At 47.4% G+C, this 16,773-nt stretch overlaps 1 protein-coding gene across 1 annotated transcript in view; it reads left to right on the forward strand.

Annotated features, from left to right (window-relative positions):
• The window catches only part of VMP1 (vacuole membrane protein 1), a 276,634-nt gene that overhangs the window by 75,825 nt on the left and 184,036 nt on the right, over positions 1 to 16,773 (forward strand). The window contains exons 5-6 of the mRNA XM_075336229.1: positions 5,568 to 5,658; positions 14,885 to 14,995. Of these exons, the coding sequence (XP_075192344.1) occupies positions 5,568 to 5,658; positions 14,885 to 14,995 (202 nt within the window). The remainder of the gene's footprint in view (positions 1 to 5,567; positions 5,659 to 14,884; positions 14,996 to 16,773) is intronic.

The raw sequence follows: 16,773 nt of genomic DNA on the forward strand, positions 1-16,773 counted from the left end.
AAGACTCACGGTTTCAGGTTTGTTTGGCTTTTAAAGGTCAATTGGATAATGTGAAATTTGTAGGTGATTTCCTGTAATAATTTCAAACTTCAAGTGTCTTGTTACCTAATGCGAGGTATTATATATTTGATAGACTGAGTCAGTCCTTTCTATTGTTCTATTATAGTTCAGCAAATTGGCCAAATGTTTAATAGAACATTGTAAAACATTGCCTTTTAATATAAAAATAGCTGGTGAATGCTACTTCATGTGACCTATGTAACCTTATTGTTAGGCTTTGTTCACACTGAGATTTTTCTTTTAGGAGTTTTGGACCAGAAACTGAGCAAAAACTCTCCAGATCCTCCTCAAAAACTCAAAACTCCTCAAGAACTTGGCTGTCTACTTTAGAAGCTGAGAAAAAATACTCTGTGTGCACATACCCTTAAGGTGGTGTCACACAGCGATGCAGCAGCGATCACGACCAGCGATCTGACCTTATCAGGATCGCTGCTGCGTTGTTACATGGTCGCTGGTGAGCTGTCAAACAGGCAGATCTCACCAGTGACCAGCCCCCAGCCAGCAGCGACGCATGGAAGCGTAACTAAGGTAAATATCGGGTAACCAAGGAAAGCACTTCTTTTGGTTACCCGATATTTACCTTAGTTACTAGCATCCGCCGCTCTCACGCTGCCCTTGCCGGCTCCCTGTTCTCTGCAATCCTAGCCAGAGTACACATCGGGTTAATTACCCGATGTGTACTCCAGCTACGTATGCAGGGAGCAGGGAGCCGGCACTGGCAACGTGAGTGCGGTGGACGCTAGTAACTAAGGTAAATATCGGGTAACCAAGGAAGGGGCTTCTTGGTTACCCGATGTTTACCGTGGTTACAGCTTACCACAGGCTGCCAGACGCCTGCTCCCTGCTCGCTTCAGGTCGTCGCTCTCTCGCTGTCACACACAGCGATGTGTGCTTCACAGCGGGAGAGCAACGTCCAAAAAATGAAGCTGGACATTCAGCAACGACTGGCGACCTCACAGCAGAGGCCAGGTCGTTGCTGGATGTCACACACAGCGACGGGACGTCGCTGCTACGACACAGAAAATGGTGACTTGGCAGCGACGTCGTTGTCGTCGTCGCTATGTGTGACACCACCTTTAAACTCAATTTACACTGAAGGATAAAGGTGAATGAGCGTTCTTAAGGACTCTCATTCACAATAATCTTCTAGTTTAAATAGCCTGCTCATTCATCTGGTGTAATTATCTTTTATGCAAAAGATCATCATTCTCATCGGTGTACTGTATTATCCTGTGTAATAGCGGACTTGTGCTGCCAAGAACAACAGCAGTCTATGCTCCCTGTGCAATCTATTACAGATCATCAAGTGAACACGGTTTACTCTATTCTGTCTGTGTAAACAGACTATTAATGTTTACTGATAAGCAGTTGTTTAGTTCCCTTGGAAGGTCCATGTAAGCAATCGCTGATGGGTAAACATTTACTGGTTGACGGTCCTTTTAATAGCCTTTTTGCACAGGCAGGCTGCAGTTAGGGGTACTTCACACACAGCGAGATCGCTACTGAGATCGCTGCTGAGTCACGGTTTTTGTGACCTCATTAGCGATCTCGCTGTGTGTGACACTGAGCAGCGATCTGGCCCCTGCTGTGAGATTGCTGCTCGTTACACACAGCCCTGTTTCGTTTTTTTATTGTTGCTCTCCCGCTGATAAGCACACATCGCTGTGTGTGACAGCGAGAGAGCAACAATCCTGAATGTGCAGGGAGCAGGAGCCGGCGTCTGACAGCCTGCGGTAAGCTGTAACCAAGGTAAACATTGGGTAACCAAGGTGGTTACCCGAAATTTACCTTTGTTACCAGCCTCCGCAGCTCTCACGCTGCCAGTGCCGGCTCCTGCACACGCTAAGCGGTGTGCACTGGTAACTAAGGTAAACATCGGGTAACCATACCCGATGTTTACCTTAGTTACCAGTGTCCGCAGCTTCCAGACGCCGTCTCCGTGCAAGCGCAGCGTCGCTTGCACGTCGCTGCTGGCTGGGGGCTGGTCACTGGTCGCTGGGGAGCTCTGCCTGTTTGACAGCTCACCAGCGACCATGTAGCGACGCAGCAGCGATCCTGACCAGGTCAGATCGCTGGTGGGATCGCTGCTGCGTCGATAAAGTGTGACGGTACCCTAAGGCATGCGCTTTATCTTTAATAGATCGCTGAGTGCCCATAGGTTGCTGCCATTTTTGGTAGCACAAAACTTTCCGCCAAGAAAACTTATTTTTTTTGCTTTGTGCTAATGATTATTTCACCCAATGTACAAGCGTTTTACTCGTTCCTCGGGTGATCAGCAGCCTTTCCACACTGAAAAATTATCAAAAGCTCTTAAAGGGACTCTGTCAGCAGATTTTTGTTACCTCATTTGACAGCAACATAATGTAGGCAAGGAGATTCTGAATCCAACAGTGTATCACATAGATTACTGGGTGCAACCGTTCTCACATAATCAAAGAATTGACTTTTAAGCATGTAACAGAGCTGGGAGAACTGTCCTACCCACACCAAGCTCTCAATAGAGATTGACAACTTACAGCCAATGCACAGTCTCAGCAGGGGGGGTGTCGGACTGCTCTGCAGGGCCAGCTAGACCTAGCAATGTTAATCACAGGGTAATAAAGCCATTGGTTTAAGTAAACAATAGCCCACACATAGATAAGAGCCATAGCTGCTTTTTGTCATTTTACAGCATGCTGTCCTCAGCCTACATAGCAAAAACCTGCTGACAGACTACCTTTAAGAACAGTTGTTCTCAATAATCTTTGTTTTTGCAGCTATAGTATCACGTGAGCATAAGACTTTTTTTTTTTGGGGGGGGGGGGTTGAGGTAAAACTTGGCTCAAATATCTATTATTCTATTATATGGTCAGTCACCCATTCCCTTGAATACTACATGTTACTGAGAATCTGAGCAGTGAAACACATGCAGAGCAACCATTGCTTTGAGAGAAAATTGAAAAGTTATTAAACGGAAATTTATTTTTAGTGCAATAGATTTTCTGACTCCTTAAAACTGAATTGCAGCTGTTCACTTTATTCAAGTTGACGCAGCATACATTCTCCATTTTAGTACTTATGTACATTCAAGTACTGTTTTCTGGAACATTTTGGATGCATGCTGCAGACTGCACACACCTCTTCACTTTCTGTTGCCTCCATTTTGGAGCTAATACGTAGAACAAGTAGTGGACTTTTAGTAAAATGTCACAATGTATTTTCTCTTGGGCAAACCACAGCTAATTGACTAAATGTGAGCCAAAGGGAATATCCCTCTAAAAGCACCTATATTGTCTACCTAAAATAAAAAGAAATATCAAAGAAACAATATACCATAACTATAAACTATTTATACTGATTTAGGAAAGTAGTAAGTGAGGAGTCCTGAGGCATGGTGCTCTGATAGGCAATCTAATCAGAAGTCAAGTAGATGGTTTAAAGGGAATCTGTCAGCAGGTTTTTGCTATGTAAGCTGAAGACAGCATGCTGCAAGGGTTAAAACAGAGGATTCAGGCCTGCCTGTCTTGTCAAAGTCCAATCTGTTGTTTATTTGCTTTGTTTAACCAGCAAGACGTCTCATTGCTCGGGCTATAATGTTATGCGCATGGCAGTCCGACACACCGCCTCGTCTGACACCTCACTGTCAATGTACATTCACTATAGAGAGCCTGGTGTGGGCTGGACAGTCAGCTCTCAGCTCTGCTACATGGCTAAATCGAGGGGAAGGTACTGTTTTAGGTGCACCCCTTTTCTCATTCTCATCTGAGTGCACTTGTGCAGAACTACTACTGATGTTTTAGGGTATGTCCGCACGCTGACAACTAAACTGCACACTATTGACAAATGTAAACACTACGTTGTACAAAAAAAAGTGGTCAAAACGCATGTGTATTGTCCGCGTTTTCATTGCGTTTTGGCCATGTTTTGGACGGTGCGTTTTGAGATTGAGAAGTCAATGGGTGGAAACTGTTAACAAAACGCAATGAAGAAGTAACTTTTTTTTTTTTTTTTTTTTTTAGGCAACGATTTTGATAAATATTTGTCAAACAAAACGCCTAAAAAAAAGCAACGTGCGCATGGAATTTCTGATTTTCTCATAGACTTTGCTGGGGAAGCACAGCGCATGCATTTTGTCATTGACACAGTGCAGCTTAAAGGGAACCTGTCATCAGAAATTTTGCACTAAGCCTAAAAGATTCCCCCTCTGCAGCTCCTGGGCTGCATTCTAGCAATTCTAGTAAGTACCCGCCCATAATCTCGTGGTCACGCTTTCACCGCCGCCTCGACCGCCGCCTCCACCGTTCTGCGCAAGCGCTGGCCAGCTTACCTCACGTCACCTCTTTGCAATTGTGCGATGGGGGACGGCCTAAAGCGACAGGAGGCAGACTAACGGACACCAGAGAGCCCGCCCCCGTGTACCATTATCAAGATCTGAATACAAAAGGTACCACTTTTATAAAGTCTTTATTTTGGTCAGAAAGGGGGCACAATAGAAACAGGAACCTTGCTAGAATGCAGCCCAGGAGCTGCAGAGGGGGAATCTTTTAGGTTTAGTGCAAAATTTCTGATGACAGGTTCCCTTTAAAACTCCACCAAAACACAAGAAAAAACGCATCGTGCGGACAGAGCCTTAATATTGCTAAGCTAGCTTTACTTTTTACAGACCTTGGTCATAAACTTTACTGCCTCTATTTGTCACACAGTTTACCACTGATTAGGATAGCGCTTAGGGTACTGTCACACTAAGCGACGCAACCAGCAATCTGACCTGGCAGGGATCGTTGGTGCGTCGCTACATGGTCGCTGGTGAGCTGTCAATCAGGCAGATCTCCACAGCGATCAGAGATCAGCTACCAGCCACCAGCGACCTGTGTAACGACGCTCTGCTTCGTAACCATGGTACACATCGGGTTACTAAGCAAAGCGATTTGCTTGGATACCCGATATGTACCTTGGTTACCAGCGTCCGCAGCTGCCAGAAACCGGTTCCCTGCTCCCCTGCACATTCAGATCGTTGGCTCCCGCTGTCAAAGACAGCGATGGGTGCTTCACAGCGGGAGAGCAACGAACAAAAAATGGTCCAGGACATTCAGCAACGACCAGCGACCTCATAGCAGGGGCCAGGTCATTGCTGGATGTCACACACAACAACATCGCTAGCAAGATCGCTGTTGCGTCACAAAAACAGTGACTCAGCAGCGATGTCGCTAGCAATGTTGCTTAGTGAGACGTGGCCTTTAGTTGATTGGGCGGATTTGTTTCTAGTGGCAGAATGCTATACAACGTCCATGTCACTTTCTGCCACAGTTCCAGGTCAATTAGTTTGAGGAGGAACGGTGGAGCCATAATGGCATGTCAGATAATGTGTAAATTATTAGGGAAAAAATAATCATTTTTTTTAAATCATTGCTGATGTTTGGTAAATAATCTCTAAATATTTCAGAATGCATTTTAATACTTTTTATTTAACCGCTGTGTTTTGGTTTATAAATAAAGGTCATTTTACTTAATTTAATTCTGTCCCATAGGTTATGGCACCGTCGGGGGATGGTAGGCTCACTATTGCTCCTCCTTTCATCTCTTACAGTAGCGTATTATATTGAAGGAGCACATCAACAGGTATGTAGTCACTAATGAAGTCCTACACCACCAGTTATCGTGTCAAATATACTTATTATTCTATACGTATGTTTACTACATTGTTTCAGTCTTCATATTGCTTCTTTATATAATCTGTTAACAGGTTTCTTCATTAGTTCTGAACGTTGAGCAAGATTGCGTATACTTTAGTATTTAGCCTAAGGCTATGTGCCCACGTTGCGTACTATCACTGCAGAAATTTCTGCAGCGATTTGAACAGCACACGTGCGCTTCAAATCGCTGCAGAAACAGTGCGTACTGAAAAAAAAAAAAAAGCCGATTCCATGCAGTCTGACTGCAGCCTCTCCCATACACAGAGCGGGGGATGCATGCAGAGCACAGGAAAGAAGTGACATGTCACTTCTTAGAACGCACGCTTCGGGCAGCAGCTGAAGCGCTGCGCTCTAATACCCCACGTGCGCACGTCTCCTGCATAATCTTCATAGATTATGCTGGGGACGCAGGACGCATGCAATTACGCTGCGGTGCAGATCGCAGCGTAACTGCATGCAAATACGCAACGTGCGCGCATAGCCTAAAAGAAAGTTCCATCCTGCCACATTCCATGTTCGTTTTAACTGTGAATTTACGCCTCATTTGCTTCTTTTTTTAAAATGCTAAAATGCTTTTGGTGTAACAAAGCACCCAACTACCCTCTCGGTTGTTTTTAGCCTGACTGATTGTCATAGATCACTATCTTTTTACTTTGGGCTCCAGGTAAGGAAATCAGACAGTGAGCTATGAATCGAGCTAGAGTGGCTGGTGCTTGCTGAACAATGAAATGATTTCTGAATGCAGTGGCCCTTTTAAGTGCACTCTCAGGACCACAGCACTTAAAGGAAATCTGACTAGGTTTTTGTCACCTAATCTGAAAGCAGCATAATGTAAGGGCAGAGACCCTGATTCCAGCGATGTGTCACTTACTGGGCTGCTAAGTGTAGTTTTGATAATTTCCTGATGATTAATCAGTGATTTTATCATTAGAGGACTACTTGGCGTGCTGCCAGGTAGTCCAACATATTCATAAACCCTGCATAACTCCTCCCCTACCTACAGCTTTCTATGTACACTGTATATGGAGAAAAAGCTGACAATTATTGTTGTGGGCGGGGATATAAAGCTCCACAATTCAAATACCTGCTAGATCTGCAGCAAAGAAAAGTGTTTTTATCAAAATAGCAAACCGCTAAGGACACATCGCTGGAATCAGAGTCTCTGTCGACACATTATGCTGCTCTCTGATGGGGAAGCAAAATCCTGGTGACAGATTCCCTTTAACACCTCATGTACATGACTTAACCCCTTAACGACAGAGGACGTACCAGTATGTCCTTGGCCATGTCGCGGCAATCACCACCGGCTGCTGCGGTGAGCTGGCAGTGATCTCTGCACATGTCTACTGGTTTGATCCTCAAACATGTGAGGCTAACAGGCGCAAGTGGATCCGTGGCGGGGAACATTCTGTGGCACCATTGAAGGCCATAGGTCATGTGAGGAGTTCTGTTGCTATCATGTCGTATTTTCTGTTAGAGCCAACAGAGCAGTGGCTTGAACAGGAACGCTGCATTTCTGCTGCTAAGAGCTGTACAGCTCTAATCAACTAAAATGAAGAAGTGATCAGACTGTTGATTCTTATAATCCCCTAGGGAGACTAGTAAAATAAAAAAAAATATTTAAAAAAAAAAAACAAAACCCTAAAAGTTCAAATCTTCGCCCCATTGAACATTAATAAAAAAAAAATGTAACACTATAAACACATTTGGTATCACTGCGTTCAGAAATGCCCTATCTATCAAAATATAAAATCAATTAACCTGATCGGTAAACTGCATAGCCGCAAAATAATTCCAAAAGCCAAAATTACGTTTTTGGTTGTCGCAAAATGCAATTACAGGCGATTAAAACGGTGCATCCGCACAAAAATGGTGCCTTTCTAAAAACGTCAGCTCAAGATGCAAAAAATTAGCCATCACTGAGCTCCGTGTCCTGAAAAATAAGAACACTACGAGTTGCAGAAAATGGCGCCAAGAGCGCCACTTTTTTGGACAAACTTATGATTTTTTTTTCACCCTTTTGATAAAAGTAAACCTATACATGTTTGGTATCTACAAAGTCGCACTGACCTGAGGCATCACAGCAACACATCAGTTATACCATATAGTGAACACTGTGACTAAAATACCCCAAAATCAATTGTGCATTTTTTTTTGCAATTTTTCCGCACTTGGAATTTTTTTGCCATTTTCCAGTACACTATATGGTTTCATTTAAAAGTACAACTCATCCCGCAAAAAACAAGCCCTCATATGGCAAGATTGACAGAAAAATGTAAAAAAGTGTCGGCTCTCGGAAGAAGGGGAGCAATAAAAAACAAAACTGAAAATGTCCTGGTCCTTAAGGGTTTAAAAGCCACATATCTCAAAAATGCGATAACAGAAGATATAAAGGAGTCAAATTATTTTCATTCCAATCACCTGCATGCCCATCTACGCAGTTTGGGAAGCTTAATCTTGCTGACCTATTCCCTTGGATGTTCTCATTTTATTTTGTACGCAGCTGTACAATTTAATGATGTGTTTCTATATAAAACGCAGGTTATTTTAATCACAGGCGTTTTCCATCACTCAACTACCCCTTCTTAATCTGTCCAGTGCCCGTCATAACACAAAACACTGGTTACTTACCTCCTTGAGTCGTTCTGTGATGGTGATCTCTTCGATATGATTCCAGGCAGTCACTTGATATTATGTCACATGACCACTATAGACAATCAGTGCCCACTGATTGGCTACAGCTAATGATGAGCGAGTATCAAAATACTCGGATTCGCGATACTCGTAATGAGTACTGGCTAATATTTAATACTCGCGTATGCATTCCGAATAGTGTGTGCAATGCAAGTCAATGGGGGAAAAACTTGCAAAGTAACGAGTAACCCGAATGCTGTACTATTTGCTACTTGCACGAATAGTGCAACTTTCGGGTTACTCGTTAATTGCGAGTTTTTCCCCATTGACTTGCATTGCAGACACTATTCGGAATGCATACGCGAGTATTAGACAATACTCTATAGGAGTATCGCGAATCCTAGTATTTCGAAACTCTCTCATCATTACTTCTGCAGCCTTTACTATTGTCCACTTTATCGGAATACAGAAGGGCTGTAGCTGATCAGCAGTCACATCACATAACAATGTCACCTGACCACCAGGTATCACGCACAGTAGTAGACATCCTCTTTCAAAGGGTTGTACAGCGCCTCCTATTCCTGCATCAGATGTTGAAAGATGTTGTACACACTGGACAGTACAGTTGTAGACCACTATCTGATGCTCGGCAGGCATAGTACATGTGACCTATTAATTAGAATAGGATACAAGGGCATGATAGCTGCTGGGCATACTAGGGTTGCCAAAACAACTATTCCACATAGTTTGCAGCAAATTCTCGCAGCACCCATAGTGAAAATGTCACACTAGGCACGGGGAAGTACCAAGTTAGCGGTGAAAAGTAAGGGAAGGGGACCCCTGCGTCTAGAAAAGGGGGAAGATGGTGACCCCTTACCAAACCTACTGCTGTTCCCTGGGGTCCCTTACCACCTTAGATGGGTTCCACATCTATGCACCAAGCCGGAAAGAGACAAGGAAAACACACAGGGAAAAGTGCATGAACTACTTATTCACAGATGACGCAGGCAGGAGTTCAGCAAAGCTTCAGCAACAGTACTACAGATGAAAGTAAGCCACCTGCTTGCAACCAGAGCTAGAATGAACTGAATTATATCACCAGCACCAGGAAAGAAGGGCGTATTTAAGCACTAAGAGAATACTGATGATCAGCAGTTGGGTAGAAGGGGGAGAGCTAAAAGCCCAGTAGGGAAGCTACCTATTACAATGAATACTAAGAGCAGGAACAACAGAAAGTCAGTATTTTGCGCAGCCAAACGCTGTTACCTTCTATTGCCAGACACCTCATGACTGTCTGTCAGCCGTGACAGGAAATAGGAGGTGGTGCACAAGCACTTTAACATCCGTTTAACCCCTTAACGACCTTGGATGTACTGAGTACGTCATGGTGACATGGTGCTAAACGACCCATGACGTACTCAGTACGTCCTGGCGAAATCGCGGTCCCGGAGCCCCGGGGAGTGAAATTTATTTACTTAAACGGTAGATTCGGGAAGGAGGGGACCTCTGCCTGACCTCAGGAGGGGTGGTGCCTCCTCCCCGAACCTACAGAGGCTGTGATTGGCTGACGAACGCCGCTCAGCCAATTACAGCCACTGTAATGTTCCAGCCATTGAAAATGGCTGGAACATTGAAATCCAGCCCTGATCAGTGCTGCTGTAGCACTGGCCATTGGCTGGAGCTGGGTGATCGATGCTTCACCCGCCCCCAGCTCTGATTGGAGAGACCGGTCTTGTGACCGCTCTCTCCAATCAATGTGGATCTGCGGCCTGTGATCGTCCCTAGAAGCCGAGGAGAGCGGTAAGTTGTTGTCCCCGCCGCCCGCCCCTGTCCCCGATCGCCCCGCCGCTGCTCCCGCTTCACCGCTGTCCCCGCCGCTGCTCCCGCTTCACCGCCGCTGTCTCCGATCGCCCCGCCGCTGCTGCCGCTTCACCGCTGTCCCCGCCGCCATGCTCCCGCTGCACCGCTGTCCCCGCCGCCGCTCCCGATCCACCGCCGTCCCCGCCGCCATGCTCCCGCTGCACCGCTGGCTCCGCCGCCATGCTCCCGCTCCACCGCTGTCCCCGCCGCCGCTCCCAATCCACCGCCGTCCCCGCCGCCATGCTCCCGCTGCACCGCTGTCTCCGCCGCCATGCTCCCGCTGCACCGCTGTCCCCGCCGCCGCTCCCGATCCACCGCCGTCCCCGCCGCCATGCTCCCGCTGCACCGCTGTCTCCGCCGCCATGCTCCCGCTCCACCGCTGTCCCCGCCGCCGCTCCCGATCCACCGCCGTCCCCGCCGCCATGCTCCCGCTGCACCGCTGTCTCCGCCGCCATGCTCCCGCTGCACCGCTGTCCCCGCCGCCGCTCCCGATCCACCGCCGTCCCCGCCGCCATGCTCCCGCTGCACCGCTGTCCCCGCCGCCGCTCCCGATCCACCGCCGTCCCCGCCGCCATGCTCCCGCTGCACCGCTGTCTCCGCCGCCATGCTCCCGCTGCACCGCTGTCTCCGCCGCCATGCTCCCGCTGCACCGCTGTCCCCGCTGCCGCTCCCGATCCACCGCCGTCCCCGCCTCCATGCTCCCGCTGCACCGCTGTCTCCGCCGCCATGCTCCCGCTCCACCGCTGTCCCCGCCGCCGCTCCCGATCCACCACCGTCCCCGCCGCCATGCTCCCGCTGCACCGCTGTCTCCGCCGCCATGCTCCCGCTGCACCGCTGTCCCCGCCGCCGCTCCCGATCCACCGCCGTCCCCGCCGCCATGCTCCCGCTGCACCGCTGTCTCCGCCGCCATGCTCCCGCTCCACCGCTGTCCCCGCCGCCACTCCCGATCCACCGCCGTCCCCGCCGCCATGCTCCCGCTGCACCGCTGTCTCCGCCGCCATGCTCCCGCTCCACCGCTGTCCCCGCCGCCGCTCCCGATCCACCGCCGTCCCCGCCGCCATGCTCGCCACTGTCCCCGCCGCCGTCGCACCCACCTTTTTCAGCCGCTGCTGCCCCCGATCGGCGGCGGCCGCCGCCTCCTTCATCGGCTGCCCCTTCTCCATCGCCACACCACCTATCCCTCCATGTGCTGCAAGCCACCCTCCCCCCACGTGGGGGGAGGGTGGCTGGCTTGCAGCACATGTGGGGGGAGGGTGGCTGGCTTGCAGCACATGTGGGGGGAGGGTGGCTGGCTTGCAGCACATGTGGGGGGAGGGTGGCTGGCTTGCAGCACATGTGGGGGGAGGGTGGCTGGCTTGCAGCACATGTGCTGCAAGTCACCCTCCCCCTACATGTGCTGCAAGCCAGCCACCCTCCCCCTACATGTGCTGCAAGCCCCCCTCCCTCCCCCTACATGTGCTGCAAGCCCCCCTCCCTTCCCCTACATGTGCCATCTCTCTCTCGCATCAGACTCTGCCCCCCTCCCCGATCTGCTGCCTGCTCTCTCCCATTTTCCATCTACTGCCCCCTCTCACCCTCCTCGATCTGTTGCCTCCTTCATCTGCTGCCTCTTCTGTCTGCTGTGATCCTGCTGCCTAGATCCATCCTGTAAGGTAGGTATCCCCATCTCACCCCCCCCCCATCCTCTGCCGCTCCTCCATCCGCTGCGCCATTTCCCATCCATCCGCTGCGCCATTTCCCATCATCCATCCGCTGCACCCTTTCCCATCCTCTGCCGCTCCTCCATCCGCTGCGCCATTTCCCATCCAACCGCTGCGCCATTTCCCATCATCCATCCGCTGCGCCCTTTCCCATCCTCTGCCGCTCCTCCATCCGCTGCGCCATTTCCCATCATCCATCCGCTGCGCCCTTTCCCATCCTCTGCCGCTCCTCCATCCGCTGCGCCATTTCCCATCCATCCGCTGCGCCATTTCCCATCATCCATCCGCTGCGCCCTTTCCCATCCTCTGCCGCTCCTCCATCCGCTGCGCCCTTTCCCATCTTCCATCCGCTGCGCCCTTTCTCATCTGCCGCCCCGCCCTCTCGCATCGCATTATCCAGCGCAGTTGCTCGCTTCCAGACTGCAGTGGATGATGCGATGCGAGACTTGTGCATTGCTCTCACGCTTGGCACTGGTCTTAGTGGCAGGCGCTCTTTTTTTTTTTTTTTTTTTTTTTTTTTACTGATGTCTGTATTTTTTATTTCGCCAAACTAATTTTTTTTGTATGGGGGGGGTCTAGTTTCCAAAATGGGATCACATGTGGGGGAGCTCCATTGTTTAGGCACCTCAGGGGGTCTCCAAATGAAACATGGCGTCTGCTAATAATTCCAATCAATTTTACTGTGAAATGGCGCTCCTTCTCTTCTGAGCCCCGCTGTACGCCCAAACAATTGATTTCCACCACATATGAGGTACCTGTGTACTCAGGAGAAATTGCACAATACATTTTATGGTGCATTTTTTCCTGATACCCTTGTGGAAAAAAAAGCTACCTGTTTGAAAAAACAATTTTGTGGTAAAAAAAAGAATAAAATATTTTCACGGCTGAACATTACAAACGTTTGTGAAGCCTCCAGGGGTTCAAAGTGCTCCCTAAACAGCTAGATAAATTCCATGAGGGGTCTAGTTTCCAAAATGGGGTCAATTGTGGGGGAGCTCCATTGTTTAGGCACTTCAGGGGGGTCTCCAAATGAAACATGGCGTCCGCTAATAATTCCAACCAATTTTGCTGTGAAATGGCGCTCCTTGCCTTCCGAGTCCTGCCGTGCGCCCAAACATTTGATTTCCACCACATATGGGGTATCTGCGTACTCAGGAGAAAATGCACCATAAATTTTATGGTGCATTTTTTCCTGATACCCTTGTGATAAAAAAAGCTACCTGGTTGAAGCAACAGTTTTGTGGTAAAAAAATTTTTTTTTCTTTTCACGGCTCAACGTTATAAACTTCTGTGAAGCCCCCAGGGGTTCAAAGTGCACATCAAACATCTAGAAAAAATATTTGAGGGCTCTAGTTTCCAAAATGGGGTCATTTGTGGGGTAGCTCCATTGTTTAGGCACCTCGGGGAGTCTTCAAACCCGACATGGCGTCCGCTAATGAGTGCAGCTAATTTTGCACTCAAAAATTCAAATGGCGCTCCTTGCCTTCCGAGTCCTGCTGTGTGTCCAAACATTTGATTACCACCACATATGGGGTATCTGCGTACTCAGGAGAAAATGCACAATACATTTTATGATGCATTTTTCCTGATACCCTTGTGAAAATACTAATTTTTATGGCTAAAGTAACATTTTTGTGTTAAAAAAGTAAAATTTTCATTTTTTCCTTCCACATTGCTTTGGTTGCTGTGAAGCTCCTAAAGGGTTAATAAACTTCTTGGATGTGGTTTTGAGCAGAGTGAGGGGTGCAGATTTTAGAATTGGGTCACTTTTGGGTATTTTCTGTCGCCTAGGTTTCTCAAATCACTCCAAATGTGATGTGGTACCTAAACAATTTTTTTTTGTAAATTTTGTTGGAAAAATGAGAAATTGGTGATGAACTTTGAACCCTTCTAACTTCCTAACGGAAATTTTTTTTTTTTCAAAAATTGCGCTGGTGTAAAGTAGACATGGGGGAAATGTTATTTAGTAACTTTTTTGTGTGACATATCTCTCAGATTTATGGGCATAAAATTTCAAATTTTGAAAATTGCAAAATTTTCAAAATTTTCGCTAAATTTCCGAAATTTTCACAAATAAACGCAAAACATATCGGCCTAAATTTACCACTGACATGAAGTACAATATGTCACGAAAAAACAATCTCAGAATCGCCAGGATCCGTTGAAGTGTTCCAGAGTTATAACCTGTCAAAGTGACACTGGTCAGAATTGCAAAAAATGGCCGGGTCTTTAAGGTGAAAACAGGCTGGGGGCTGAAGGGGTTAATCCTGCATAACCCATAAGCCAGATGTATGTGTTTAAAGGTGGCGTGAATGTAGCCATGTACGCAATTAAATATATTTGTTTGGTGACAGTAGTCTTAAAGTAATTTATGTCTAAAAATTATTATATTATTTTGAATGGGTTATCCACTACTTGGACACCCCCTTCTCAAACCCCGTGTTTCTTCACAGTAAAATAACACTTCTAATCGCCTCCGGTGCTGTTCCAGCGGTGTCAGCACTGGATCTCCCAGGGATTGCTGGCTTTCCTCTACCCTGCTTCGGACAAATCCGATATCTGGAGGAAGTGAGAGCTGCGTCTCCCCTCTGACCTTCTCCTGATGTATAATTTGTCTGAAGGAGGGGAGTGTGAAGCCAGCCCTGATTGGTCACAAGGATCGCGCGACATTGGCTGCAGGGATGGTCCGGAGATTGTCATGTCACGTGAGCCCCAGGAGAGCCATTACCAACCCTGCTAGAACTGCTCCATCACCGGAGGTTAGTATACTTATTATTTTGTTACCTGGGGGGAACCTAGGGATTGAGAAGACGTTCTCAGCAGTGGACAGCCCCTTTAAGTGTTTTATGTGTGGAACAAAAGTTTAATAGAGAACATCTCTAGGCTTGAAGTAAAAACCTAATCAACGTGTGGTGAAATTGCTGATATACTTACCGTACTAATGTCTTTCTCTTGCAGTATGTACAGTATGTTGAAAAGAAATTTTTATGGTGTGCCTACTGGGTAGGCTTAGGCATTCTGTCCTCTGTGGGGCTTGGGACAGGTCTACACACCTTCCTTCTTTATTTGGTAAGATAAGCATGCATTGCATTTTTACTACTGTATTTTATTTTGCAATGTCTAAACTCAGTAAATAAAGTAAATTCTCCGTGTAGCAGAACATTTTTCCATTGTGGATGGTTTATTACTAAAGATATCTGTGCATAACATGTACACGGTCAGGACAGTTTACGATTTTGCTATTTTATAGTCTAACGTTTGGGTATTTATTTACTAAATGGCCCAACTATGAAACCTAGCCCAAAGGCATCATTTTTTTCATTTCCAGTTCCTGCTACATAATCATGCAGGAAGCATCTGAAAACTCAGACTTCTACATGATGTAACGTCAGTCCTATGATTCCGCTGTTTCAAGTTGCAAAGGAGAATGATAAAGATTCTTTATTAGTTACTTAAAGGGAATATGTCAGCAGGTTGTTGCCATGACATATGATAGCAGCATAATGTAGAAACACAGAGCCTGATTCCAGCGATGTATCACATACTAAGCTATTTGATGTAGTTTTGATAGAATCCCTGTTTTGTCTAATGTAGATGTAGCAGAGCTCAGGTTTCTTGGCTGTGTGTAACCCCGCACACATCCCTGTGTACATTATGAATGGTCAGCAAGCTGCCAATCAGTGGAGGGTGTGGGGTTACAGAGATTGGCTTGACTGGCCTGCAGGAGGCATGTAGTCAGGCAGTTCTAATCTCCTGCTGATAAAACACTGATTGTATTAAAACTACAACACACAGCCTAAGGGGTACTTCACACACAGCGAGATCGCTACTGAGATCGCTGCTGAGTCTGGCCCCTGCTGTGAGATCGCTGCTCGTTACACACAGCCCTGGCTCGTTTTTTTATTGTTGCTCTCCCGCTGATAAGCACAGATCGCTGAGTGTGAGAGAGCAACAATCCTGAATGTGCAGGGAGCAGGAGCCGGCGTCTGACAGCCTGCGGTAAGCTGTAACCAAGGTAAACATCGGGTAACCAAGGTGGTTACCCGATATTTACCTTCATTACCAGCCTCCGCAGCTCTCACGCTGCCAGTGCCGGCTCCTGCTCCCTGCACACGCTAAGTTAAGCGGTGTGCGCTGGTAACTAAGTTACTAATGTTTACCTTAGTTACCAGTGTCCGCAGCTTCCAGACGCCGGCTCCATGCAAGCGCAGCGTCGCTTGCACGTCGCTGCTGGCTGGGGGCTGGTCACTGGTCGCTGGTGAGATCTGCCTGTTTGACAGCTCACCAGCGACCATGTAGCGACGCAGCAGCGATCCTGACCAGGTCAGATCGCTGGTGGGATCGCTGCTGCATCGCTAAAGTGTGAAGGTACCCTAATACCTGATACATGCATGCCCTCACCTTATACTGCTCTTAAATCAAATAGCAAAAACCTGCTGATAGATTCCCTTTGGAGATAATCTGTCATTAACATATGCCCTAGGCTAGCAGAAGTAATGCAGGATAGTATAGGGTAAAACATTCCCATGAAAACCTATTTTGCCGCTATCTGTTGCTCCTTTGCAAAAAAATGCATATATTATCCATATGCAAATTAGGCTCGCAAGTGCCCTTGTGTGCATATCAGTGCACTTGCGGTCCTCAGCTTCTCTTTGCTTATCCTTGTCAGCAGCGCCCTCTACTAATTGGCAGCAGAGACAATCAACAAGCAGTGGGCAAAGAGGAGCCATGGACTGCAAGTAAACTTATACCCCCACCAAAACACAAATTTTGGCACAACTGGGCATCAGATATGGTGAAATGGGTTTTTGTGGAAATGTTTTACCCTGTCCTGCATTACCTCTACT

Source organism: Anomaloglossus baeobatrachus, chromosome 2 (genome assembly GCF_048569485.1).
Source record: "Anomaloglossus baeobatrachus isolate aAnoBae1 chromosome 2, aAnoBae1.hap1, whole genome shotgun sequence".
Taxonomy (NCBI): Eukaryota; Metazoa; Chordata; class Amphibia; order Anura; family Aromobatidae; genus Anomaloglossus; species Anomaloglossus baeobatrachus.